The 27216-nt window shown below is 44.4% G+C and overlaps 2 protein-coding genes across 2 annotated transcripts; one reads left to right on the top strand and one right to left on the bottom strand.

Annotated features, from left to right (window-relative positions):
• Positions 1 to 350: 350 nt before the first annotated feature.
• C3AR1 (complement C3a receptor 1) lies at positions 351 to 2450 on the top strand. Its single transcript, XM_004387277.2, has one exon. It carries the CDS (start codon positions 504 to 506, stop codon positions 1980 to 1982), a length of 1479 nt encoding a protein of 492 aa, XP_004387334.1. The 5' UTR covers positions 351 to 503; the 3' UTR covers positions 1983 to 2450.
• A 5012-nt stretch (positions 2451 to 7462) lies between these two features.
• On the bottom strand, positions 7463 to 26588 carry FOXJ2 (forkhead box J2). The gene is made up of 11 exons (XM_004387251.2): positions 25498 to 26588; positions 18456 to 18802; positions 16760 to 16834; positions 15952 to 16020; positions 15628 to 15768; positions 14947 to 15145; positions 11820 to 12263; positions 10829 to 10930; positions 9594 to 9803; positions 8892 to 8990; positions 7463 to 7551 (listed from the first exon to the last, which is right to left on the bottom strand). The coding sequence occupies exons 2-11, from the start codon at positions 18786 to 18788 to the stop codon at positions 7463 to 7465; spliced, it is 1761 nt and encodes a 586-aa protein (XP_004387308.1). The 5' UTR covers positions 18789 to 18802; positions 25498 to 26588.
• Between the last annotated feature and the right edge of the window lie 628 nt (positions 26589 to 27216).

Raw genomic sequence — 27216 nt, forward strand, 5'->3', positions numbered from 1 at the left:
CTTCACCCACATTTGGTGTTATATTTCCCATCACCAGAAATAACAAGTGTCTACTATCTAGAGAGCAATGCCTCTCCATCCCTACCCCCACCTGTCCTTGGTAACCATCAGTGATCATTGGTTTCAACATGTATACCTATTCTTGTCTTTTTATAATAGTGAGATCATACAGTATTTGTCCTTTTGTGATTGACTTATTTCACTCAGCATAATGTACTCCAGATTCATCCATGTTACAATATATTTTGAGAATTCATCACTATTCTTTATGGCTGCATAGTATTCCATTGTGTGTATGTGCCATGTTTTGTTTATTATCAGAGAATGTTTTTGTGTGGTCCAGTGTGAAGTCAAGGAATACAAGCTAAAACAGTGTAAGGTCCTTCTGGTTTTGTGTTTCTACATCATTACATGGGAAAAGGTTTGAATTCTAAGAATATGCACTTCTTTAAAGATACTGATAGATTTAACATTTTCTTTCATCATTTTGCAGAAGCTTAGCAATGGAGTCTTTCTCTACTGAGACCAACTCAACTGACCTACTCTCACAGCCTTCAAATGAACCTCTAATAATTCTCTCCATGGTCATCCTGGGCCTCACTTTCTTATTGGGATTGCCAGGCAATGGGCTGGTGCTGTGGGTGGCAGGCCTAAAGATGCAGCGAACAGTGAACACAGTTTGGTTTCTCCACCTCACCGTGGCGGACTTTCTCTGCTGCCTCTCCTTGCCCTTCTCCCTTGCTCACTTGGCTCTTCAAGGGCACTGGCCCTATGGCTGGCTCCTCTGCAAGCTCATTCCCTCCATCATCATCCTCAACATGTTTGCCAGCGTCTTCCTGCTTACTGCCATCAGCCTGGACCGCTGTCTTCTAGTGCTCAAGCCAATCTGGTGCCAGAATCACCGCAATGTGAGGACAGCCTTCGCCATCTGTGGATGTATCTGGGTGGTGGCTTTTGCAATGTGTATACCTGTGTTCCTATACCGGGAAATGTTCACTGTAGACAACCATAATATGTGTGGCTACAATTTTGGTGGCTACAGCTCATTAGATTATTCAGATTTTACCTTTCATCTACTGGAAAACGGGTCTCTTGACTACTCCATTGTTCAGCTGCCTGGGGAAATGGGTGATAGGTTAGATTCTTCCTCTTTCCAAACAAATGATCATCCTTGGACAGCCCCCACAATGAATCCATTGACAACTTCCACTGATTTCCGTGCCCAGACATTCCAAAGACCTTCTGGAGATTCACTCCCTAGGAATTTATCTAGATTATCCAGTCAATATAACTATTATAATTTATCTACATCTGCTGATGTGTTCTTACCTAGAATTCCTGGTGATTTGCATAGGTTTCCCAGTGAAGATCGAAGGACTGACTCACTGAATTACTCTGATCCTCTTCTCTCTACTGATTTAGAGCTTTTCCCCAGTGCTTCTAGCAATTCCTTACACACATATGATTACAATTACATTGGTAATTCAAGCCAATTCATCCATGACAATGAAGTGCCAACACCCCTGGTAGCAATAACCATCACTAGGCTAGTAGTGGGTTTCCTGCTGCCCTTTATTATCATGGTGGTCTGTTATACCCTCATTATCTTCCGAATTCGACAGGGACGCTTCTCCAAGTCTCGGGGCAAAACTTTGCGAGTAGCCACGGTGGTAGTGGTTGTCTTTCTTGTCTGCTGGACTCCATACCATGTATTTGGAGTCCTATCATTGTTTATTGATATGGAAACTCCCTTTGGGGAAGCTTTGGCATCCTGGGACCATGTGTCCATTGCTCTAGCGTCTGCCAATAGTTGCTTCAATCCCTTCCTCTATGCCCTCCTGGGGAAAGATTTTAGGAAGAAAGCAAGGCAGTCCATGCAGGGCATTCTGGAGGCAGCCTTCAGTGAGGAGCTCACACACTCTACCAGCTGCTCCCAAAACCAAATCTCTTTAAAAAGAAACAGTATCAGTACAGCTGTTTGAAAACATGGAACTGCCAATCCAGGCAGAGGTTCTTAAGTATTCAGCCAGTACAACATGTTTCTAAAAGGATGAGAGATGTAGTGAGCAGGGGGGTTCAGAAACCATCAAAGAATCATAAGCAGCATTTTAGTCTAGTGGTTCTCAAAGTGTGGTGCCCAGACTGACACCAGCATCACTTGGACACTTGTCAGAAATGCAACTCTCAAGCACCACCCCAGATTTGCAGAATCGGAACCTCTGCGAGGTGGGGCCCAGCAAGCCCTCTTGTTTTAACAAGCCGTCTTGTTTCTGATGCATGATAATTTCGAGAATTATTGTAAAAGTCTATTTCTGTCCAAAACTAAACCATGTGAGCTAAATGAGAAACTAGTCTGTTTTTAAATGATGTTTCCATCATTAAATTTTTTCTTTAGTATTATCTAAATCCCCTTCTAGAGTCGATGTAAACTCATTTCTTCTAGGTCTACCTGTGTGAAAGGTGATGATTTATTTTACAGCTTTATCTTGGTGGTGATTTTAAAGTGAAAAGAGGTTGCCTCCCTCCAACCAAAAAAAAAAAAAAAGTCTATGAAAATAGCTATTATTAGACTGAAGAGAAGCCCTGGTAGTGTAATGGTTTAGTGCTCAGCTGTTAACCGCAAGGTCAGCGGTTCAAACCCACCAGTGGCTCTGTAAAGATCTGCTCCCATGAAGAGGACAGAAGCCCTGTGGGGCAGTTCTACTCTGTCCGATAGTGTTGCTGTGAGTCAGAATCCATTCGATGGTGCGCAACAACATGAGACGGAGTCTGGAGCAAAGTGAGATGCCAGATGCCTGGTACCTGGAACACCCCTGGGTACAGGACATAGGGATTGCGAGGGTCTGCCTTTACAACCAAGTAAGCATTTATTGTGTGAAGACACACTACTAATGCATCTAAAAACGTACTCATAAAATGTTATGTAAGCTGCTGTTTGGGGGAGTTCTGTTTACTCTACCTGCCGACTGTTAGAACCATCTATGTTCCATTCCTTTTCTTAAGCTCTTTCTCTTATTCCTCCCCTGCCTCTAAATATTCTTCCATGTCAGACTTTCGGCCTCAAATAACCTCTAATTTCATAAGATTTGAATTACTCCCCTCCTCTTGCTCCAAAATAATACTTTCTAAAGACTTCAAATCAAATGAAAGGAGAAAAAGGGTGGAGGATGGAGCAGCAATTATTTAATCCACTGCAAAATGACTTAACACTGAACCAGAAATACCATTCAACTCTGAGAAACATGACTATATATGTGTATCTTTCATGCCAAAATTACCAAATATATCTTTTGGGCTTTTTAATCTTTCTTCTTATCAAAGTTAAACAATGTACATAGTTTAAAAAGAATTAAAATTGAACTAAGAGACTTATAATGAAATGTAAGATGTCTCCTGCCCAACTCTGCCTAATGCCCAACTGCTCTTCTCTTCTCACTCCCATTTCCCATTCACAACCCTTGCAATTCTTTTAGATATTTCTAAATTATGTGCTTATGTTATTTTTTTAGACATGACAAAATGACCTTGTTCTGAAAGATGAAGATTTTTATCCAAACACCTCTATATTTTTGTTTGTCCAGCATACACAGTATTTACTAATAACCATTATATTTTAATTTGTTCATGCCCAGGCTTCTCTCTCACCTTGGACTACTCATTTTTCTTGAAATCCATCTGTCCATTTCAAACATTTATATAGCTTTCCTTCTAGCCCTCTTTTATTTATAAAAGCATTACCCAATTCCCTACCACATACTCATTTTTCTGTGTATAAACTTTTAAATGTGGCCGTATCTAAACTGATAATATACAATGACTTAATCATAAAAAATAGAAAATGAGACGTTTTAGACTTGCAAGGCATTATTATTTGTTCAGTAGTTGAGGTGAGTCTAGACTACAAATTTGTTATGAGGTTCTATGCAGAAAAATTTCAAATCACTAGGAATTCTGTCAGTTGTAAGGTAATACTGTCTGATGTGATGTAAAATTTGCATTGCTACCTTTCCAATTTAATTTGCTTATATATCTGATATAAATAAATGCTTTTTATCTCATGGTTCCTTGCAAGGCTCAGAGATTCATGGATACTTGTAACTGGTTGACACTCAGAATATATCATAACCTATAAATATTCGGCCAATAAATCTCATAGTGGGTGACCGTAGAGCTGCTACAATGGCCATTAGCCAGGCTTCTGGAAACCTCAACACATCCCACAAGACCCTGAGTATAAATTCCAAACTACTAGGGCTAATGTATACGATATTAGGGTGAATAAACTTGGCATAGTTATAAGATTCAATGCACAGTGAACTGTTGGCAATTCATTCTCTGGATTCCTTTTAAGAGTTCTATTTATCTTGGAAACGTATTCTGAAGAAATTCCAACAATTAGAATTCCCTTGTTTATGAAGAAAAACTCTGGTGAGTACCTATAACTATTTTTGTACTATCTCATCTCCAGAAGTCTCAGACTGGGGTCCAACTCTTCCCCAAAATGTAGTATCTTAAATCTTTAAAATACCCCAGGATTCAAGTAAGGTGGCCCTAGTCCACATACCAAACTGCAAGCGGTGATTGACTTTCCCAGTATTTTACTATATTTAATAGCATTTGAAAAGAGGAATGTTAAAGGGGTGCTCTTAATTCTTCTTCCCATCAATCTTACAAAAAATTACACGGCAAGCCAATTAATCCCAACAGTGGGCGGAGGGGCTAAATGCCAAGTAAAACCAAATGCTTTCACATTTCTCCCTTCCTACCCTGGCTAAGAGAAACTTGACACTAGTAAGATTTTAAAAAAACAAAAACATAAACATTCTTCTTTTTTTCTTTTTATTAAGAAAGCATGCAAAAAACAACAACAACTTGTGAGACCATACACCCCCTTCCCAGCCTGCACCAATGCAAAGCATTATGGGTGGTATGAAGAACTCACCAAACCAGAAACATGAGGGATGAGGAGAGGAAGGCAGGAAGGGGTGGATCTACACCAAACAATTGCTCCTTCTGTCCCTCTCCTCCACTATCTCCCTTATTTCCTCTTGTAGGCAGTGAGCTTCTGCAATTTTGTACACATCACCCAATACAACAACGACTATACTTCATGTCCAGCAATGCTGGACCAACAAGAAAAAGTAGTATTCTTTCCATTTCATGGAGGGGAGGGGAAACTGAGGCCCAAAGAAAGTCAGTTTTGTCCTGTGCCATTTAGCAAGGCTGAACTTGGCAGAGGGGAGCTGGAATCCCAAGAGGCCTGATGGCCAATCTCTAGTCCCAGCCCCAAACTTCAGTTATTCTGGCTGCCAGCAGGATTCTTAATGATACTAGTTTTCAGAAGACACAGGTGAATTATAAACAAAGGACATTTGCTTATATAATTCAGTCTACCCTTGCAAATGTTGTATGGATCTGAGCAGGAGAGGAGTTTAGAAAAGAGGAGTGATAATTTGTAAAGAGGGGAGTCTTGAGGAGAACGGATCGGAAGTTATGTGTAGGAGGCACCTTGAGTAGAAGGAATAAAGAGGAGATGCCTAAAATAGAAACACCAGGCAAGGGCATTTTGCCACCCTCTAGGAGAAATTCTCCTTTCCCCAATGGGAAATATGTCATACTTCAGCCACGCTAAGTGCCCTCCAAGGCAATAGGGGATTCAAGCCATTCCACCCCCATTTCTTTTTTAAAAAGGCTTCAAAGAAATAAAGTGCACTTTAGTTAACTGTCCCTTCTTGCCCCTTACTTCAGAATCACTGAACTTCTTCAACAAACTCTCATATATAACCCTTTCCAAAGAAAGGAAAGCGGTGGATGAAGGGAGAAAAAGGAGAGCAGAAAGTCAATCTCCTGAAAATCATGGGTAAATAAAAGAATATGAACAAAAAGCCCCAAGTAGAAATCACAGAGTGAGTGGCCTTGTCCATTCCATCCACTTTGTCCCACAGCTTCTAGAAAGTGAAAATTTAGTGAAATGAAAACATAACTGATATTCAACCATTAACATTATACATTAAGTACTTTGCAGCAATAAATCATGGCCACTGCTTGTTAAAGGGAAGTAAGTTATTCCTCCTTCTTTTTCTGGGAGTCCCCTTGACTTTCATCAAACTTTTGCCTCTTGATTATCTACTCCCATCTGCCAATTTCCTTCACACCCAAAAGCCTAACTACAAAAGCTTCAGCCCTACATGAACTGGATTCCAAGACAAGCATTTGCCGAGATAGTTAAATAACCAAAATATTCCCTACTCGTGTCTCTGCCAGCTCCCTTTTCCTCTCCCCACACTCCTACCACAAATACTATAGGTTTGATTCAACTATGAGAGGTGATAAGGAGATCCCCATCATGTCTTAGGACATGACGAAACTCAGAGTGATAATGGGTTACTTTTTCTTTCTGGAGAATCTCAGGAAACAGGGAAAGAAAAACGGACGGGTGGAATATTTGTCCAAACAACTGAAGAAAAAAATAGTATCTGTTGAGTGGGAAAGGGAGATGAAAGGATGTCAATTTGTAAATGCAAGTAAGAGCCACAGTTAATTTTAAGAGAAAATTGCTGTCAAAAAGCCAAAATGATTAAGTTGAAACTGTCTCTAAGAAGCTAAACCTACACTGACTAGTTGTCCTCATACCCTACCATAGAAGCAGTGTTCTGGCTAAAACCAACCCTACTACCTATTGAAAAAAGGGCTAGGAATAAGCCAATGGAAGCTTATTTCACATGGCAGTATACACCCAAGTTTAGACCGATTTATATTCCATTACCCTCCTACAGTATTCTACTGGACCCAACCTAGCCCTTTCATTCTGCTAGGATTTTATTGTTACCCTCCACCACCACCATCAGCGCCCTTACCCTTAATGGGGAATGAGGATTGTCAGAAGTAAGGATTGAAGGTACGAAGGGACAGGGAAGAGCTCAGAGGACAGAATTAGCACCATTGAGTAAAACCTGCAAATTCATGACTTCCAAGCAGTGTTTTAGACCCCGTCTACTTGAAAATGTGGCCTCTCCAGTCCTGGACTGAAACTGATATGAAGAGAAAACAACTTAGGGCCAAAAGGTGGGACTAGAATTGAAGTTCTCAAAGAGAAAGGTAAATCAGGGTTTGTAACCTTTCTCTACAGCCATCATGGCCTCACCTTCTAGCCTGGTGATTTTAAATTAGCATGGGGTGGACATGGTCCATGGTGTAGGGACAGGAGACTGGCGACAGCATATAACCAATAATAATAATAATAAAAGAATTATGAAATAATGGGAAGGAAGAGCGAAGAATGAGACAAGAAAGGGGTTATCTTCGGCAGCATCTTGCAGTGGCTTCTCTGACACAGAAAGAAAAAAAAAAGAGGATACATATCTATATACAGGCAGGGGGAAGGGGTGGGCTGGGGCTGCTTTTTCCCCATTGCCAGACTTCACCACCCAGCTCTGGGCTGATGTCCACACTCGAGGATGCACTAAGTGATCAAGTCCCAGTCGAAGTCATCAGGGATCTCCTCGTTGGCACCAGGAGGTGGGACCGGTGGCCGAGGGACCATATGGTGTGCTGTCAGGAAGAAAAGGAGAAATTAAAAGGAGTGTGGATGGGAACCTAGTCCATCAATCCAGATGGACAGTGCTAGGGACCAAATAATACCACGAAGAAGCACTTGCAAAATTTTCGTCCTTACCACCCCAGGGTTATTTTTGTTGCAGGCCACCATTTCAGTGAGTTCTCAGGAAGTAAATTAGAGTCAACTGTCACATGGCAATAAGATATTAGGCAGCCACAATTACATTTATGAAGACTATGTAAAATTTGGTGCAGTGGTTAAAGCTCTTGGCTGCTAATCAGAAGGCTGGCCGTTTGAACCCACCAGCCATTCTGCAGGAGAAAGATACGGCAGTCTGCTTTCGTAAAGATTACAGCCTTGGAAACCTCATGGGGCAGTTCTACTTTGTCCTACAGGGTTCCTATGAGTTGGAATCGATCACGTGGCAGTGGTTTTGGTATATAAAATTTAACAGCCGTTATTTATGAAGACTATGTAATAATGATGAAAAACCTACAGATGCTTTAAAATATGAAATAGCAATACATAAATTTTCATTTATATTATATGGCAAGGAATACATGGACAAGGAGTCAGCTGTTAACCCAAAAAACTGAAAACACCTGTAGTTAGGTAAAATAATAAACCAAAACAACCTGTTGCCACGGAGTCGGTTCCAACTCATAGCGACCTTATAGGACACAGCAGAACTGCTCTACGGGGTTTCCAAGGCTACAAATCTGTACGGAAGCAGACTGCCACTTCTCATGTGGACCAGCTGGTGGGTTCGAACCGCTGATCTTTTGGTTAGCAGTCAAGTACTTTAACAACTGTGCTAGTTATTTTTCTAAAAAGTATTCAAATGTGAAGGATCTGTTCATTCTGTACTATTTATGGCAACTTAGGGCCCCCTACTTCCCCTAACAGAGTAGCCAGATCCCAGACCCCTGATACTAGATGTCAAGTGACCCGAAAACAGACACTAGCACAAAGCAGGTAGGTCTGTGTAACAAATTAATTTTATTTGCCTGAGTATATCTGCCATCTAATTCCAAAGCTAGACATGAATGTTCTTCATTTTATATACTTTGCTTATATTTATGCTTTCATTTCCTTTCGTTATCACAGATACAAGTTAATTTTAACATAAACCTGTCCTTTTTACTTCTCCACTGGTATATACGTCCCTAGCAGGTGGCCCCCGGCCAGCCTTGGGAATCATGAAGGCCTGCCCACTGCTGGCTGGTGCCAGCAGAGGGTCAAAGAATGTAGGCTCAGGGCCAGAGGAAAGTGAAACAACTCGTCTGAGAAGAGAGTGCTGGGGCCAGGGGTGAACAAGCTTCCTGGCTCTTACCTGGGCGATTGTATCCCGCTGACTCCTGGGTGGGGATTGGGTACATTGGTGACGGGCCAGGGTAGAGGTGGGGGGCTTGTGGGTGCCCATAAGAGTTCACTGCCAAAGCAAGACAGGAGTAACTTGAGTGGGTCCCAATGGAGAGGAAAAAAATGTACCCTTCCTCCCCTTAATGTCTTTCTCCCTTGCTTGCCCTGAAGGCCTTCTGCAGAAGCTATCATCCCTCTTACCACTTAGGGTATGAAGTGACTGGATACTAGAATTGTGAAATATCAAAGATAGTAGAAGGATGGCGGATACAGAAACATCATCATCAAATGCCTCTCACGTCACTGGTTAGAAGATCGTATAAATGTAAAGAATCATCACCCCACCTGATACAATCCAGGTGGGGTTACTTTGACACAAATTTAGAGTAGGAACTTTCCCTAACAAAACGCTTCCCCTTTCTAAAATAAGTCTGCTCTTCCAAATCCAGTTCTAAAAAGAAGTCTTAGGGTCTATTTCTTTTGTATTTTTTAGTATAGGACTTTACTGATACAATAGATGTTCAGTTGACAGGGCTGACAAACTATCACCACTGTTCAGTTTGGATCATCATTGCCCATGAAATGATTTTTCTCGATTCTCTTTTGCCCTTCTCCTACCCCCTCCCTTTTCATCACAGTCTCTAGCTCCTTGGCAACTTGCTTTGTGCAGTACCTTGGTTCATGGCTGACTCCTGCTTGCCACTGGTGAGGGCACAAGAGTCAGCAATTCGGGCAGAGGCTGGTGGCCGATGGGAGCCCCCTTGTGGGGGCACATGACCAGTCTGGGTAAGGAAGTGGTTGAGAGAGTCACAGAGATTGGCAATATGATGCTGGTCGAGGCTCCAGTTCTTCTGCTCTGCCTGTCGCAGGCTCTCCATGAGTTCTACAACAGGAAGGCAATCAATGCTAACCCTGCAGAGGCACCAAAACCCCTAGGAGACGTATCCCTAGTTCACTGTCCCAAACACATCATAAACCAGTACCGCTAACAATATGTGTTAGCCATAATAATAATTTACATTTTTTAGAGCTCTACATTTCTAAATTCTCATTCTATCTGCTCCTTACTAAATTCTTCTTCTTATTTCTATCTGATTGATGAATAAACAAAATTTCCAAGATACTGAGTGAATTAGCCAGTCACACTGTCAGTAAAGGGTAGAAAATAGTGGTCCCGACATTGAAACACAGGGGCAGTGGTGGTTCAGTAGTAGAACTTTCGCCTTCCATGAGGGAGACCCGGGTTCGATTCCCAGCTAATGTACCTCAAACGCACCGCTTGTCTGTCAGCAGAAGCTTGCGTGCCGCTATAATGCTGAACTGGTTTCAGCACAGCTACCAGACTAAGACTGATGAGGAAGAAAGACTTGATGATCTACTTCCAAAAACTCAGTCAGTGAAAACTCTATGGATCATGACAGTCTGATCCTGTCGTACATGAGGTTGCCATGAGTTGGAGGCTGACTCGACAGCAGCTAACAACACAGAACCAATGGTCTCTAAAACCTGGAGAGCTTCCCCTTTCCCAAAGATAATATTGACAAGGATAAACCACTGCCATATTTTAAGTTAACGCAAAATTAATTTAAATTAATTTACAAATAATATGAATACTACAGTGGTTCAGAGCTCAGCTGCTAACCAAAAGGTTGGCAGTTTGAATCCACCAGCCACTCCTTGGAGACCCTATGGGGCAGTTCTACTCTGTCTTATAGGGTCACCATGAGTCGAAATTGACTCAGTGGCAATGGGTTTGGTTTTTTGGTTTTATATAATACGGAGGGAAACAATGAAATCCTCAGTCTCCAAACTTCACTTAACCATCCCCTTCTGTTTATAGCTTCTATTGGGTTTTTCCACTTACCGTGTATCCCTCTTCTCTCCATATATCATCCTTTAATCACTAACCTGAGAACTGTGACTGCTCAATGCTGGACCAATTGAGCCGATTCACCATCTTGAAGCTTTCTTTCAAGGAGTCGATATTGGAGCACCAGTCAGGAGGAAATGCTGACAGAGGAGGGGAAAGTGGGTAACAAGATAGAGTGAAGTGTAAGACAAAGCAACTGACTACATGCAAGATTCCTGCATCTACACAGGTACCAATGCATTCTCAAGATAATTTTGGGATCTCCCTCCCTGGGTGGTGTAAACGGTTAATACACTCAGCTGCTAACCAAACGGTTGGAGGTTCGAGTCCACCCAGAGGCACCTCAGAAGAAAGGCCTGGTGATTTACTTCTAAAAAAATCAGCCATTGAAAATCCTATGGAGATATTCTCAACAACATTAACAACAAAAATAAAATAAATTATTTAAAAAAAGAAAGAAAGAAGACACTATGAAGCACAGCTCTACTTTGACACACATGGGGTCACCCTGAATCAGAACTGACTTGACAGCAACTGGTAGAGATTTAGATAGAGAAAGTTACCCATGCTGAAGCAAATGGTTAAGTGCTCGAACACCAGCTGAAATGTCAGTGGTTCTAACCCACTCAGAGGCTCCTTGGAAGACAGGCCTGGCGATCTGCTTCCAAAAGGTTACAGCCTTGAATACCCTATGGAGCAGCTCTACTCTGCACACACCGGGTCACCATGAGTTGGAATCAACACGACGGCAACTACCAACAACAACGTGCTTTAGGTACAGTCCAGCCCATAGGCAGAATATGTAAAACAACCCCAATTTGACCGAGAATTCTATAATATAGGGCTCTAAGTAGCAACTTGCATTCACTAAGATGAGCTGTCATGGGGGAACGAGGCTAAAAGACCCTTACATTCCAGGATATCAGTATCTAGATGTCCACTAGTAACTTCCCAACCTAGTGCACGTACATGCCAGAGTCAGAACAAGAGGGCCATTTCATTTTGCCCCACCCCACCCCCCTTACTCACCAAAGCCAGCACTGTTGATAGGAGCCTGGCCTTGTGCCTGTTGCTGTGGTGGTGGTGGCTGCTGGGCAGGGTGGGAGTGGGGATGGTGCTGATGAGGGTGATAGCCTCCATGCTGCAGTGGGGGTGGGTGCATGGCCATCACTGGGGGAGGCCCATAGCCTTCAGCTCCAGCTTGCTTCCCCCCTGGTGGGGTACAACCATCTGGGCTTGGGGTGTGCAGTGGGGGAGCACCCCTTACAGTTGAGGGGCCCTGGGCTGATGGCTGCTGCTGCTGTGGCTGTGATTGTTGAGGAGTTGGCTGTGGTGGCTGCTGCTGCTGCTGCTGCTGCTGCTGCTGCTGCTGCTGCTGCTGCTGCTGTGGCTGTTGCTGAGGTGGTGGCTGCTGCTGCTGGTATATGTAGTAGTTGTTAGAGGGTGGCATGTCCCCCAGGAGAGTCGAAAAGCCTGCAGGGTAGGAAGGAAGTAGGCATATGACATGGGCAAAACCTTTTTCACTAAACGAGATTCTCACTGGGTTGAAATGGCAGGCCTCAGACAGAAACTGCAGAGTCAGAAGGATAAGGGTGCTATGGGACAGTAAGGATCCCCCTGGCCCTCCTGGCAGGTACAACAGACAGGAAAGCAGTTAGGTTGGATGAGGGCCTTAACAGTGTGGTGACTATTGAAATTTCAGTAACAAGGTCAGCATGTACCTCTTTATGCTACTTTTCAGGAATTTTAGTGTAGGCCTGGATGCACAGTTCCAAAAGAAATCAAATTGCAAGTAAAAAGTAAATTATAAATAAAAAAAAGCTACTGGGCATCTATTCTCTCCTCTTCCTTACTGTCTCTACACACTCTACCCTTATCACCTTCTTCTATGCACTACCATCAGATGGAGCTTGGGTGAGGAGCAGAGTAAGGATGGATTCATTTCTCAAGCAGACTGTGTAAGGAAGAACTCTCTAGCGAGCCCAGGGGCTCTCAGTAGCAACTGCACTTGAGTGAACACTTTGGTGTCCTCACTCAATCTACCATTTTACCCGGACTTTGAAATGGTTCTGTCCAGTTCAGTCATGGCTGATGAATCGAAACCCGAAAGGGCCCGAATTTTTGAAATGTGGGTAAACTGGAAAGATAACCAGAATGGGAAAAATTACAGGTCAAAGCCCTGTTAGAAACTTAATCTTCCTCTTAGAAAACAAAGGCAGTGTGCACGGTGCATAGCAACCAAATCTCCTGACTGGCAGAGTCGAGTCGGAAACAGCTGTGTCCCACTCAAAGATGGTGGCTGACCGCACAGCTTTGAATGTGTGTCGCTCTCCACAGTCATGGCAATAATCCAATCTCCTGCAGCAGGTTCCTGAAAGGGCTCACTATGTTTCTTCGAGTCTCCCATTCCAGGCTTTGACCCATAATTTTTTCCTTTCTGGTTATCATCCAGATCACCCAAATTTTAAACAATTCGGATCTGTTCCAATTTCACTTCATCGGCCATGAATGAACTGGTTCAAAGCCCTGCTTTTTACATTATTTCTGATAGTCACTTTTCCACCTCCAATCAACCAACTGCCTGAGTTGGATTCATTTCTCAAGCAAATGCTACCATCTTGAAACACAACTCTAGATGCTGACGCCCTGGAATGTAAGGGAAGAGACCCATGACAATTAATACAAGTTTTTTAAAAAAATGACTCCTAACCACAGTTTAAGTATTCCATTCAGCTTCCATTGCACAGAGCAAAAATGTCTACCTCTAATTTCTTTAAAACACACACACACACAGGAATTCCCCAGGGCTGAACCCAATAATCTTTCACAAAGCTTCCCAATTTTGCCATGAGACCAGAAAAACTGGATGGTGCCTGGCTACCATTATTGGACATTTTGATCAAAGTTTCTATAAAAGAATCCTGATCAAAAAGGGGAAAATGCAGAATAGAATTTCAAATTCTCATGGAATCCAGATTTTCTGGAGTCATGGAGGCGGGATGATCCCCTGAAACTATTGCCCTGAGACAGTCTTTAAACCTTAAACCAAAAATATCCCTCAAAGTCTTCTTAAAATCAAACAGTAATTTAGCTTAACTAGTAAAGAATGTCTGCCTTGAGCATTGTGCTCTTTCAAGATCTATCTATAGTGGATCAAACTGACAATAACAACTCAAAAGATTAGATAAGAAATTTAGGAGGCAGTCAGTTCATGTTAATAGGGGAGGAACCACTTGCAAAAGGAGGATAAGAATGGTTGCACAACTCGAAGAAAGTAATCGGTGTCACTGAATTGTATATGTAGAAATTGTTGAGTTGGTGTATGTACTGCTGCACATATTCTCAACAACAACAAAAATAAAATAAATTTATTAAAAAAAAAAAAAGAAGCCTCTCAATAAGGACTTTAAATCATTCTCACACAATAATTAGGGAAATGTGAAGGTGGACAGAATATTAGCTGATATTAAAATAGTATAATTAATCGTGTTAGGAGTAATAATGGGATGGTGGATAGCTAAAAGAAAACTCTTCATCATTTAGAGATGCATCCTGAAATAGTATTTGTGGGTGGAATGACATGCTGTCTAGGAAATGCTTTAAAGTATTCCAGTTAAAAAAAACTGTTGATGGGTAAATTAGTTGAACAAAATATTGGTAATTGTTAAAGTTCGGCGATGGGTACCTATTGCCATCGAGTTGATTCTGACTCATGGGTACATGTGGGTTTCTTATACTATTCCCTCTACTTTTGCATCTGTTTGAAAATTGTCATAAAATGTAACATAACATATGCTAAAAAAGAAAAGTAAATTGTTCTCACACTGAAACAAAGGGATTCTTGGGGAGAGAATACTACTGCTGACTCCTAGTGGCCATCTTCTAAATTACTTCCTCGCAGCCATAAAATCACTGCCCTTAGTTCTAGAAGGGAGGTTCCTCCAACTCACTTTCTGAAGCTAATAACCCAGTCTGTCTCCTGAAACAGCTGTTCTCCAGAACTAAGCCAGAAGAGCTCACCTCCAAACAATTTTAGTTTAAGACATGATTCTCTGACCAGCTATCAATCTCTCCTTGTGTCAAAAATAAGAGAGAAGAGAATGTCACTACTTGTCCAAAAATGCAAGGATATCCATGCTCCCAACTCCAGACTCACCATGCTGAGAGGAGGAAGACGACTTCTCCAGCATGGATTTGTAGAGGTTTCGGAAGGACCAGCTTAGATCCTGAAAGTTGATCTCTGAGTAGGAGAATTTGAAGTCATGGTTGGTGTTATAGAGGGGAGGGGGACCCTCAGCACTCTCTCGGCCTGGAGCCCCTATTGCCACTGTTCCACCATCCACAGATCCTGTGCCCTACAAAAAGAGGTAAGAAAGACCTGATGTGTGTCTTAACTGAGGGACCAATACAACTCCTCACTGTCACCAAACTCTCCTGCCTATGCTCTTCACCCTCTCCTTCTACCTCTTCAATGATCCCGCATTATTTTCTCATTGGTTCTTATCTTGATCTAGCCTCTTTCTCCCATCATTCTCCATTTCTTCTTTAAATACCACTTCCCTATGCTACCTTCATGCCCTTCTTTCCCTTCTCATAACCTTTTAGCTCCCATTCTTTCTTTTTTACTAGTTTTTTTTTTTTTTTCTGATCTTTCTCAAAGTTCTGTTATGTCTTTCTCTCTCTCCCTTGGTTTCCCTCTCTTGGTTTACCCTTCGTTCCTAATTTATCTGCCTGACATATTCACAGATAATCAGTAAATAATTCTGAACAGGGAGATATATGAATCTATTCAACCATCTACCCAACCATCCATCTTTACGCCACTTCTGCTTCCTACCTGGCTGTAGCTGGCGATAGGTGCGGGGCTCTGAAGTGACATCTGAGGATTCCCCTCGGGAGGCAGCGAGACTTCTCCACTCCCTGGAACGCCTCCCCGTGGGCTCTTGCTTGCCTCCTGTTCTGGTGAGTCTTGGGAGAGCTGAGGGTTGTGAAGGAAGAGAAATCTATAAGCAGAGGTTAAATATCCTCCCAGTATCCATGGCTCACCTCTGCTGGCATTCCTTCTTTACCAAAAATATAGGAAAGAACTGAAAATATAGGAAAGGAGGTAAAAGGAGCAACTGGTTCAGAAATGGTACCCTCTCATGAAGTGGAAACTTACATCTTCATCTGGAGGATGTCTTCTCTTCCGGGAGATGTCCGGGCAGGTGTCGATTGTCCAATAAGAGCCCTGGAAGGAGAGCCCATCCCCACAGAATCATTACATATCGAAGTGCCTGCCTTTGGGAAAGTAGAAAGTTTCACTTCACACATAAAATAAGTCATGTAAAGAAAAATGACTGGAGATTTGCAGAGACTCCCCAGGGCATGGGCTATTGTTGAAGAGGAAGTTTGTCTTAAAAGCTCATTGAGTATGTCAGAGGTACCCTGTGGTCCAATGCAGGCCTCAGTTGTTCTGGAGGGGCAGAACAGTGGTATCTAACTCAAAGAGCTGGAAAAGTCCAGATACGACCCTTCTTTTCCTTTGTGGCCTAAGGGATTACCTTCTTGGACTTTAGCATCCACATCTGTCAAAGGGGGAGAATGATCCAGCTCTTCTCCCTCCTGATGGTTTTGAGGTAAAAAATCATGGAAATTTTAACGAGAAAAGTCTCTACAAAGGTTATTAAGTCCATCTCTCTACATCTAAAAACAGTGCCACATAAAAAAGGGGTGGAGGCATCAAAGTTAACCTTATCGTAAATATTTCTTTTAAAAAAAAAAAAAGATTTCAGTGTTCCTTAGTCAATCATTCTAGTAGGCACCCCCAAGTTTGACAACCAAACTCTTCCTTTAAGAAAAAATGATGCTGCTTCTCTCATTAACATGATTTCCTCTTCTGGGTAATTAAAACAGCCACACGACTCTGGGCTGTGAACTACTTTTCTCCTTTCCTGCTCCTCCCTTCAACACTTGCAGCAGCCTCTCACCTTCCCAGGGTCATCTCGAGGTCTGGGCACCTTCCGGAAACACTTGTTGAGAGAAAGGTTGTGTCGAATTGAATTCTGGAGAAGCAGAGAAGTAAGATAGATCTGAGCATTGTGCAAATCAGAAAACTTTCCAATAGGACACAGAGGGTCAAAAAACACACTACACAATAAAGTTCAAGTATCAGGGTAAACTTAGCACCTCTTAACTATACTGATGGAAGAGATTACCTATCAGATGGTGTTACGGATTGAATTGTGTCTCCCAAAAATATGTGTTGTAAACCCTAACCTCTATGCCTGTGGTTATAATCCCATTTGGGAATGGGTTGTCTTTGCTATGCTAATGAGGCATGATTAGTGTGGGGTATATCTTGAGTCCAATCTCTTTTGAGATATAAACAGATTAAACCAGCCAGCAGAGCTGGGGGAAGAGAGATGCCAAACCACACGAAGACTGCCCAGGAGCAGAAGCTCAGGAGAGAGAAAGACCCTTCTCCAGAGTCGACAGAGAGAGAAAGCCATCCCCCAGAGCTGGCACCCTGAATTCAGACTTCTAGCCTCCTAAACCATGAGAAAATAAATTTCTGTTTGTTAAAGACACCCACTTGTGGTATTTCTGTTATAGCAGCACTAGATAACTAAGACAGATAGCAAGAGCAATGATACAAGAAAAATGTAGAAATTAAATTGGTAAGAGGTAATGACTACAGATTTGATTACCAGGTGCTTCTGTAAAGCTGATGATATCATTTTTCAACCTTTCCACCCAACTGACAACAGGTAAATCAATGCCTCAAAATCACATCTGCACAGTTCCTCAATTCGCCCTATCTGTAGCAAAAAGGAATAATGTTTTAAAACTGCTTATAAATTATGAGGGAAACAAGGGCACAGATCACCTTTGTTATCTCCACAGCTCACAGAATGGTCACATTTGGAGGAAAGAAATATTGTTATGTATATGTAGGGATTGTGGTAGCTGGTAAAGGCGTATTTACAAAGGAAAAGCTGAATGCTCTCAAGTGGTGAATGCTCATCATCTGGTTTGTATGTCAACTGGTGATTTCCAGAATGAGAGAACTACATTAAATCCCCAGTCCCACTCAACAACTGGCAAATGAGTTGTGGCTTCAAAAGACTGATAGCATCAGTCTTCCTTCTTTGCTGGAAGAAGAGCCCCCTTCTTCCTTCACCAGTAATCGAACAACTTACCCCATCATTACTTGCATGGTAGATCAGCTGTTGGTAAAGGACGTAATTATATTATTTTTTCAAAAGATGATGACTATGTGCAATGAGGCTACGCAAATCTGATGAGATTCCTACCTCTAGGTAGGAGCGAGCAATGTCATGCCCTGCACAGTGACTTGAACACAATAGAGTGGCAGTAAATATTTGTGAAATGAATGAATATCCTTTTTGAGCAATCAGAAGATAAGAGGGTATGATGAGCAATAGTATCCTGCCATCCCCATAACTATACTTAGTGGCTTGGCATCACTAGAGTTTCCCTGACATAGCTTATGAAAACTATTCACCTCTGAAAAAAAAGTAGGACATGGGCGATATGAGATTTTAAGTGCACCCATCTTTGAGACAGGTCAGGGTGAACTGGACTAGGTTATACGAAGAAATGAAAGTAGAGAAAATGGTGTTGAACGCTAAAAATAATCCCAGGTTATAGAAGTAATCGTACCTTCCAGCCAATGCCAGCATTCTTGTAATAGGGGAAGTTATCACAGATCCAGCGGTAAATCTCACTGAGGGTCATCTTCTTGGCTGGAGAGGAGTTGATGGCGTAGGTGATGAGGGTAGCATAGCTGTATCGTGGTTTGCCATCCTGGTGGACAGCCGCTTCGTCTTTGCTCAGGGTAGCATTGGGATCTGTGGGTGAGCCTGGTGGGCATTTGCGGCTGACCCCAGGAGGCCCAGCCTGGGAGGCACTCCCTAGCTTCTCAATGGTAGCTCGGAGGGTCAGCTGGGGGAGCCAGTCTATGGAGGTGAGGCTACTCTCTAGGTCAGAAGCCATGGCACTTCTGGGTTCTGCAAAGAAGAGGACAAAGGGGAGAGGGAAATAGAATAGGTAAGTGTTATCTCTGGTTCTGGAGACAAGTAATACTCGAATCCTAGTCCTTTAAGAGAAGTAGACTTTCTTCTCACCAAAATTCCTGTAGGAGACTCCTCTTATGGGACAACCCTTAGCCAGGTGTTCCCAGAACCACCCTCCCCCACCCCCACTGAATCTGATATATTGCCAATCATCTACCAGATGATGGACTAGTATTTATCCTACTTTTCCAATGCAAAACACAGCCAAGGGGCCTCTCCCTTCATGCAGGACTAAAGGAGAGATCAAATCACCCACCAGATTGAGCTATTCCCTCAATTCTCCTTACTTATAGCCCTACAACATAATATTTTCAAACTGTATCTAATATAGAATGTATGTATTCTATAAAATATATATAGACATGTATAACACCAACTAGTTGCCATTGAGTCGATTCTGACCCATGGTGACCGTATGTATTGCAGAGTAGAACTGCTCTCCATAGAGTTTGCAAGGCTGTGATTTTTCAGAGGAAGATTACCAGGACTTTCTTCTGAGGCATGCCTGGGTGGGTTTGAACCTCCAACCTTTTGGTTAGTAGTCAAGTGCTGAACCATTTGTGCCACCTAGGGACTCCATATACATATAGTGGTGTGTGTATATACGTATGTATATGTGTGTGTATATATGCATATATATATACATATGTGTATGTAATATAAAAACACTTAGATACCAGGTAAAATTAGCCAAGGTCTATCCTCCGATTATGTGAAGCTTGTTATCATATTTACATATAACATCCACATGTAAATCTCACAAGTGTACATGTACATAAAAACTGTCTGAATAGACACAAATATATACTAATACAGCACACACCAACCCTTTTAAAGCGGTCTTATATTTAAAAAAAAAAAAAAAAACACTGCTGTCAAGTCAATTCCGACTCATAGTGACCCTGTAGGACAGAGTACAACTGCCCTGTAGGGTTTCCAAGGCTGTAAATCCTTATGGAAGCAGACTGCCACATTATTCTCCTGCAGAGCAGCTGAAGGGTTCTATATTATGAGCACTTGCTCTTTTTATCACACACCCATGGGCACGTGAGGCATATTAGCTATATCCCAAGCATAAATTATATATGATAACCAGCAAACGACAGATACAAGACATACACATAAACAGTGGGCCACATACACAGTCACAATCAGATATATAGCATACATTACCAACAGAGCACAATGTCACACACGGAGGTAACAGATCCTGAGCACACAGCTGCCCTCACACCTTTAAAGCTACCCCTTGCTTGCTCCCGCCCACAGACACCAACACCAGGAAGAAGTCATCAGCAAGGACCTCCCACCTCTCAGCATGCTGGGCTTCACAGAGCCAAGGAGACACCCAGCTGTGTGAGCACCGGTAACAATCAGATAGCCTGGCTAAAAATAGCCACTCTGGGGCTAAGAGCTGACTCCCTTCTCCTGCCTTCCTCCTCCCTCCTTCCTTCCCAACCAGGCACGCATGCACGCTCGCTGCACCTCCAGGCAAACTCCTGGCGCTGCCAGACCGCCCACGCCTGATGTTTGCACACCCTGCCGCCACCCACACAGCCTGGGCACTCTTGCTGGCAGAGAGGTGTAGCTAGAGTGACATCTTGGAGGGGGAAGGTGAAGAATGATGGGTGATATCTGGACTGCAGGGTCTAGAAAGGCTGGCAGGAACCACTTGGTAGCCATTTGGCACCCATATCGAGCTGATGTCAGCAACCCCCTAAGCACTTGCTCCCTAACAGGTTTGTGCCTGCACACCCTCCAGATTCCTGTGGCACTTCTTCCTCAGTACCCCTGCTGACCGTCCCACCAGGGCATTTCTCTTGAGGAGCCAGGGCTATAATACCTCAGAGTTCACAATCCTGGGCAGAAACATATTTATGTATATAATCTCTAAATCCACATCCACATATATGCACACGCATACACATACATGTACACACAAATCCACACACTTTGCAGTTAGAAGTTAAAAGCTCAGTCCCAGATAGAACTGCCTCCTCTTTCTCCTGACCCCAACGTATCTTTCAGGCTATCAGCTCACTCTTCCATCCTAGTTAACGATTCTTCTCCCCAGGACACTTACCCCTTTCTCCTAAGGGTCAGCATTTGGACTAATTCCCCCAAGGTCCCCACCCTCACAATCTTCGCAAGTACACACATGTACCCTGTCCTGTGTTCCTCACCAGCAACACACCCACTCCACAATGCTGAAGGAAACATCTTAGTGCCCCAGAGGGCTGGACAGCAAGAGACCCAGTTGCAACCCACGAATTGCTTCACAGGAAAAGGGAAAAAAAGCCATTTTTAAAAATAGCATCATGAAGGGGTTTTCCCTTTATCCTTACCTCCTCTCCCCACTACCCCCACCTTGCCCTAAACCATGGAAACTTGGAAACTAATAGGGACATTTAATTACTCCAAAAGCCTCAGACCTAGCACTTTACTAAGTCAAAACACCACAACCTCTGGGGTCTAGCTGTGCACTTATGGCAGTATCATGGTCCTGTAGCTGGTTATCCCAGCTGAACAGGAAAATGCCAGTGAGCAGGTTTTCAATGATCAGAGTTTTCCTGGGTCCTCCCAAGAAGAAGAGGTTGTAAAGAAGCTTTAAACTATTCCTTCTTATCCCTGCGTAAAGATCCCCAGGAAAGCTCACCTGAAGGACACAGAAGCCATCATGAATACTTTCTCTGAAACTCTCTCAACATGGGACAGGGGCATCGTAATGAATTTGAAATGTTTAGAGGGCTAACAGGACCCATTTGGCACACACCAATTACCATGAATTCCCGAAAGGGAAGCCCTCTTAGCTTTTTGCTAGTTGTTCTATGCCCATCCCTACTCTTAATAGGTTAGGGCCAAAACCAAACAAACCAAACCCGTTGCTGTCAAGTTGATTCTGACTCATAGCAACCCTATAGGACAGGGTAGAACTGTCCCCACAGCACTTCCAAGGCTGCAATCTTTACAAGGAGCAACTGGTGGGTTCTAACCACCAACCTTTCGGTTAGCAACCAAATGCTTAATCATTCTGCCACCAGGGCTCCTTCTGAGTTAGGGCACTAAGGTTAAATTCTGCCGTTCTCCAGCACCCTCCAGGTCAACCCTCCAGATATTGCCTTAGAACTCAAAGTATATTCCAATCTTACCAGCTTCAAGAAGCTTATGGCAGTCTGATCCTTCAGATCTTTCGGCACCATTCTCCTTTGACCCATCACACTTCCTCACCCCCTTTACTTCCCCATTCCTGAAGGGCAGCCCAACATGTACAGCCTCAGAGATTGAGGTTCCTCAGTTCTATTCCCAACCCTGACACTGAGTCACTGTCCCTAACCACCCCTTGTTCCCTGAAGTCTTGATGCCTCAGTTTCCCCCTTCAATAAAAAGGGATGAAGTCAAAACTCCTGCCAAAGCTTCATCCCCAGAGGGAAGTGAATGGAGGTTTAATGAGCTAGTGGCTGCCACACATTCCATGCTCCCCAAAATAATGGCATGAGGCTAATGTTCATGGCTATTATTAGAAGGACAAACAAGAGGTACTTCCATTTCTCAGCCCAACCAATCTAGTTACTCAGACCTCTCTGCAGGTGGGCCTCATGCCACTGGGCTCGGCAGAACCTGAGTCAGGCCACATTCTCTGCGTGTTGGAAGACTGAAAGGAAATACCCATAAGAAACTGGGAAAGGCAGCCAAAGGGCAGGCTCCATCACACCCACAGGACACCTAATGAAGACTACAGTGCTGGGAGGAAGACAGAGAAATTAGACAGAAAGGCATTCTGTTGGAGTGGAACACAGATCCTGGATAAGATGTCTAAGATTCAAAATAACAAGCACAATTTTCTTTTCATTTTATCTGAAAGGCCAGTAATTGTTTTCCATAAGGTGTCAAGGTCAGGTATTAAGGAGTGATAACTTCCTGACTTGTATACAATGCCAAAACTAATATGGCAGTGGCTAAGTGAACCACGGAGGCCTGGTGGCACAGTGTTGTTAAGCGTTCGGCTGCTAACCAAAAGTTCAGCAGTTCGAATCCACCAGCAGCTCCTTGGAAACCCTATGGGGCAGTTCTACTCTGTCCCATAGGGTCACTATGAGTCAGAATTGACTCGATGGCAATGGGTTTTTTTTTTTTTTTTTTTTTAAGTGAACCACATGAGGACTCAGGCTGCCTTGGTTTCAATTCTGGCTCCACTACCTACTGGCTGTGTAACCTCAGGCAAGTTACTTAACCCCTCTGTGTCTTAGTTTCTTCATTGCAAAGCCTGCATGGAGTCTGCAATGGTTTTCAGGACATCAGAATCTCAAACTTTTCCTTTGATGATAATATCACCCCAGTACTGACCAACGCCAGGACCAGAAAAACTCTAAGTATGAAGGAATGGGGGAATATCACCTCTTATCTTTCAAAGGGAACTAGGTCCTGTCATAAGACATGGTCCGAAAAACAGCACTCTCTAAGTCACAGTTAACCCAACCCAATAGCCACCTGCTTCTGGTTCCATAGCGGCAAAGAGAGCTGGGGAAAATCAGCCCAAGCAGGGCCTGGAGGTGTGGTGATACAGTTCACCCTGAGCCATTCAAGAAATTGCATTCCAGCATCTGGTAAAGCACATTTTAAGAAATAGGCTGCTGTTACACCAAGGCTAGCTCCTTTAAAAGGCAGGGAAGGAGGTTCTGGAGTGAAGGGCCTTTTGAGATAAGAGGCATCAGAAATAAAGCTCTCTTATTAGCCCTAGAAGAAGTGGTCCCAGCCTGAGGCTTGGCTGCCCTGCTGCTCAGGATGACTATCGAACTGCCATTCATGAGCACTCCCACTGGCCAAGGGGAGACCAAACCTCTCCCCAAGGTGGACATCCTTACTGGCATCTTCTCCAGGTCCTGGCACAGGGGAACCTGCTTCTAGAGGCCTATTGGAAACATACAGTTCTAGCTAATTGGAGGCTTGGTTGGAAAAGCATACATATACCTGTTTCTGCACACATACCCCCTCCAAACACAGAGACAGAGCCACAGACACTTGAACTGAGAAACATATGCACACTGTTCTATACCACAGCCATACAAACCTGCACATTATAACCCTGTCTCATATACCACTACTAACAGGTAGATTCCAGGACCAAGTGGATGTACTTAGGTTCTTCGTCAGCCTGACCATGGTCCAGACAGAGGGAGGAGGAGGAAACATAAAAGCTCAAGTAAAGTGAAACTTCCCACTTGGCCTTGCTGTGGGATATAACTCTCCCTGCAGAAGATAAGGTATTTTCTAATGGCAAGGCAAGAAGGCAAGCACCCAGCTAGATCGAAAGGCAGGGATCTACGAAAACCCAGGGCTTTGAACCCCTGCTGAGAATTTACATTTCCATCCCAGATATACTGAGCCAGAACCTACATTTTAACAAGATCCCCAGGTGATTCTTATGTGTAATAAATTTTGAGAACCACTGCTCTACCAGTGATTCTCAGAATCGGTCCCTAACCAGCAGCATTAGCATCACCCCAGGACTTGTTAGAAGTGCAAGTTATCACCAGGGGTTCAAATTGGAAGGAACCGGGTTCATAGCCTGGGCTCAGCTAGAGGGATTTCCTAGCCCGTTTTTCTACTTTTTTGGCAAATTCTTGACTGTGATGATTCCTATTCCTATCTTACCAGAGAAAAGTTAAATACAAGGTTCCAGGGACTCAGAGCTGAACAAGAAACAGGAAGGGAGAAAATGAGATTATTAGGTGCTTTTCTCAAGGGAATCTCTAATATAAAAGGCTCCTCAGAGGTTAAATCTCCAAATCTCTTTGGCGGTCAGCTTATTTAGATGGAAGACTGGAAGGAAGCTGGGGCAGTAACATTCTTCTCTTTCTGTCCAGAACAGAAGCCCTGTGAGGCACTGGGGCAGTGATACAAAGCCAGCATCAGGGAAGAATTTCAACCTGGAGCTGGCATCCCCTCTACTCTTTTAGTCTTCTCACCTCGGGACTGTAGGATGTCCATTTTCCTTTTGGATTTTATGGGCAGAGGCATGCACCCAGCCAGAAATGTGAATGTTATATGAGAGGAGGCCTCTTGGTTTTTGAGAAAGGGTGAGCAGGGGCAGACTGCCTTTCTTGTCAACCCAATCACCATGGGTTGGAGAGAACAGCTCTGGTGGATGTTAAGCTGACCTAGGGTTACAGGTAAGAAAATGTAATTCAGTGGAGGCCCTGGACAAGGCCAGGACATAAGATGCACCATGAGTTTAGTGAGGCCCACTCTCAGAGTGAAAAGGCCAAGGATGGAGGGTGGTGTGGGAGTCTGGTGGGGATGTGTCAATCATTATATACAATAAGCACGAAGTTCTGAAAATGCAGCCGTTTTCTGACATCTCTGCCCTCAGCATGAAAACATCCACTTCCCTAGGGACCTCAAAAGAATTCCATCCCTTTAGTCCTCAAACACTAAGAAACCCATTTCTCAGAGTCTCTGCAGCTAGATGTGAATTCTAATCCAAAAGCTTCCTCAAACATAGTTCCCAGAGGATGGTCTGAGTTATCACTCCATCCTTCCCAGCAGTGAAACCCAACAGCCATCACTTCAGCCCCCTACACCCACCAGTGCCTAAAGATGACAGAAAGAAGATGGAAGAAAGCACTAACCTGTCTCCAAGGTTCCCCCAGCAAAGGGAGGGAACCACTTGGTACTGGAGTGTGGGGTTGGAGGGATTCCCCTCTTCAGAGGCAGATGATGGGTCTCATCCTCAGTGGCTCTTCCGGTACTTGGCTGAGCCTCCCAAGCTGGGGAGGGAAACTGGGTCCCCAGAGGACGAGAAGAGGAGGCAGGAGGAAGAGGGGGAGGAGGAGGAGAAGGAGGTCCTACCTGGGGAAGGTGGCACACCCCCCACACCTTGCCTGTTACACTACAGAGAAGGGGAGGAGCCTCTCCCAACCAGGAGTTGTCTCCTCCCCCTTGGGGGAGTCCCCCTCCCCCCCAAACTGGATCTTTCGGCGGTGGAGGACTCTTTCTCTCTGCTGGAGATCTGAGCGGAGGGGCTCTGCCCTGTTCCACTGTCTAGGTACAAGGAAGTTGAGGGGGAAGGTCTTCCCCTCTCCTGAATGGCTGGAAGCCGATTCTTCTTCTTTCCCTGGAGTGTCCTCTGCTTCTGCTTGTTAAGACTCCTTTCCTCTGTGAGTACTTGGATAGGATGGAAGGTGTCTACTCCATAGGCATATTATCCCTCTTTCTCTTTGCCTCAAAACTCCTGAACTGCTCAGAGTGTGTGTTTGGAAGAGTAAAGGCACGCTGGGATGGTCTCACTCTGCTTCCTTTACGAAGGATCACCCCTTTCTACTTTTAGGGCTCTCCTCCTGGGCCAGTATGGGGATTTTCCTCGCTTCTAGGAAGGAGAGGCGCGTCCCCTATAGGGGTATCTTCTTTTTCCCGCCCGAGTGATAGGGGTCTTCTCTCCAACAGGAGGAGGGGGATGCTCCCGTCCCTGCTGCCGCCTCCGCTCTGGGGGTGCCCCAGAGGGTGGGGTTTTCTTACTCCCCGCTGTCCCTGAGCTGGCCTGGGCAGTAGCGTCCGGGAGGCCGGAGCTCCCGACTCCCGGTACTGGCTACTGTGGCGGCAGCGCCTCCTCTAGTCCCGTCCCGTCAGGTCCGCTCGCTTCGGCGCGCGGGGCTCCCCGCGCTGCCACCTCTCGGGCTCCGGCCAGTCGGGGCTCCCAGGGAGCCAGAAGGTGGACGGACCGTCTCAGGGCTCGGCTCGGGCTCTGCTCGGCTCCGCTGCAGGCCCCGGCTCCTCCCCGGCCTCCGCTCCGCACTCCGTGCCCCTCCCCCTCCCCCGCCCGCCCGGCCGCCGCCGCCACCGCCTCCTGGCGCGGGTTAAGGAGGAGCCGGGCGGCGCCGAGACGCGGGCCACAACACCCGGGTGTGCGCTCCGCAGGCACAGCCGCGCAGCCACACTTACGCCCCCAGGAGAAGACGCCGCTGCGCAACCCGCAGCCTGCAGCCCATGGGGGCACGTTTCGCCCCTCACTCACCTCCCGCCACCATTATGCCGCTTTGCTCCGAGCAGCTCGCCATCTACCCAAGATGATAGCCCACTGGTCTCCACCAGGAGATTCCCTTAATGCACAGCGTGCCCTAAACTGTCACTGATTCCAGTTTACAGAACCCGTAACTCTGGTACTCTGATCTTTTTTTTGTGGGTTCTACTGTATTCTCTCTACAGATGAACATCCCTAGAAGTTTCCTCAGGAATGTGTTTGAGGGACTTCCGACCCCCCCACCCGCCAAAAAAAAACAGCTTATATAGGGTTATGGGGAGAGCGAAGTTAATATGTTACCCTGATAGCATCCTGGAGTTCCGTAAAGGCT

This window comes from Trichechus manatus, unplaced genomic scaffold (genome assembly GCF_000243295.1).
Source record: "Trichechus manatus latirostris isolate Lorelei unplaced genomic scaffold, TriManLat1.0 scaffold00182, whole genome shotgun sequence".
In the NCBI taxonomy this organism is placed as follows: domain Eukaryota; kingdom Metazoa; phylum Chordata; class Mammalia; order Sirenia; family Trichechidae; genus Trichechus; species Trichechus manatus.

What these genes read in the sequence shown, in the direction of transcription:
- C3AR1 (XM_004387277.2), top strand. Translation starts at nt 504, where the DNA reads ATGGAGTCTTTCTCTACTGAGACCAACTCAACTGACCTACTCTCACAG.
- FOXJ2 (XM_004387251.2), bottom strand. Translation starts at nt 18,788, where the DNA reads ATGGCTTCTGACCTAGAGAGTAGCCTCACCTCCATAGACTGGCTCCCC. An exon ending in CTCGAGATGACCCTGGGAAG is followed by an intron (nt 16,021 to 16,759) that starts GTGAGAGGCTGC and finishes CTCTCCTTCCAG; the next exon opens with GGCTCTTATTGGACAATCGA. An exon ending in GTCTTCCTCCTCTCAGCATG is followed by an intron (nt 12,264 to 14,946) that starts GTGAGTCTGGAG and finishes CCTACCCTGCAG; the next exon opens with GCTTTTCGACTCTCCTGGGG.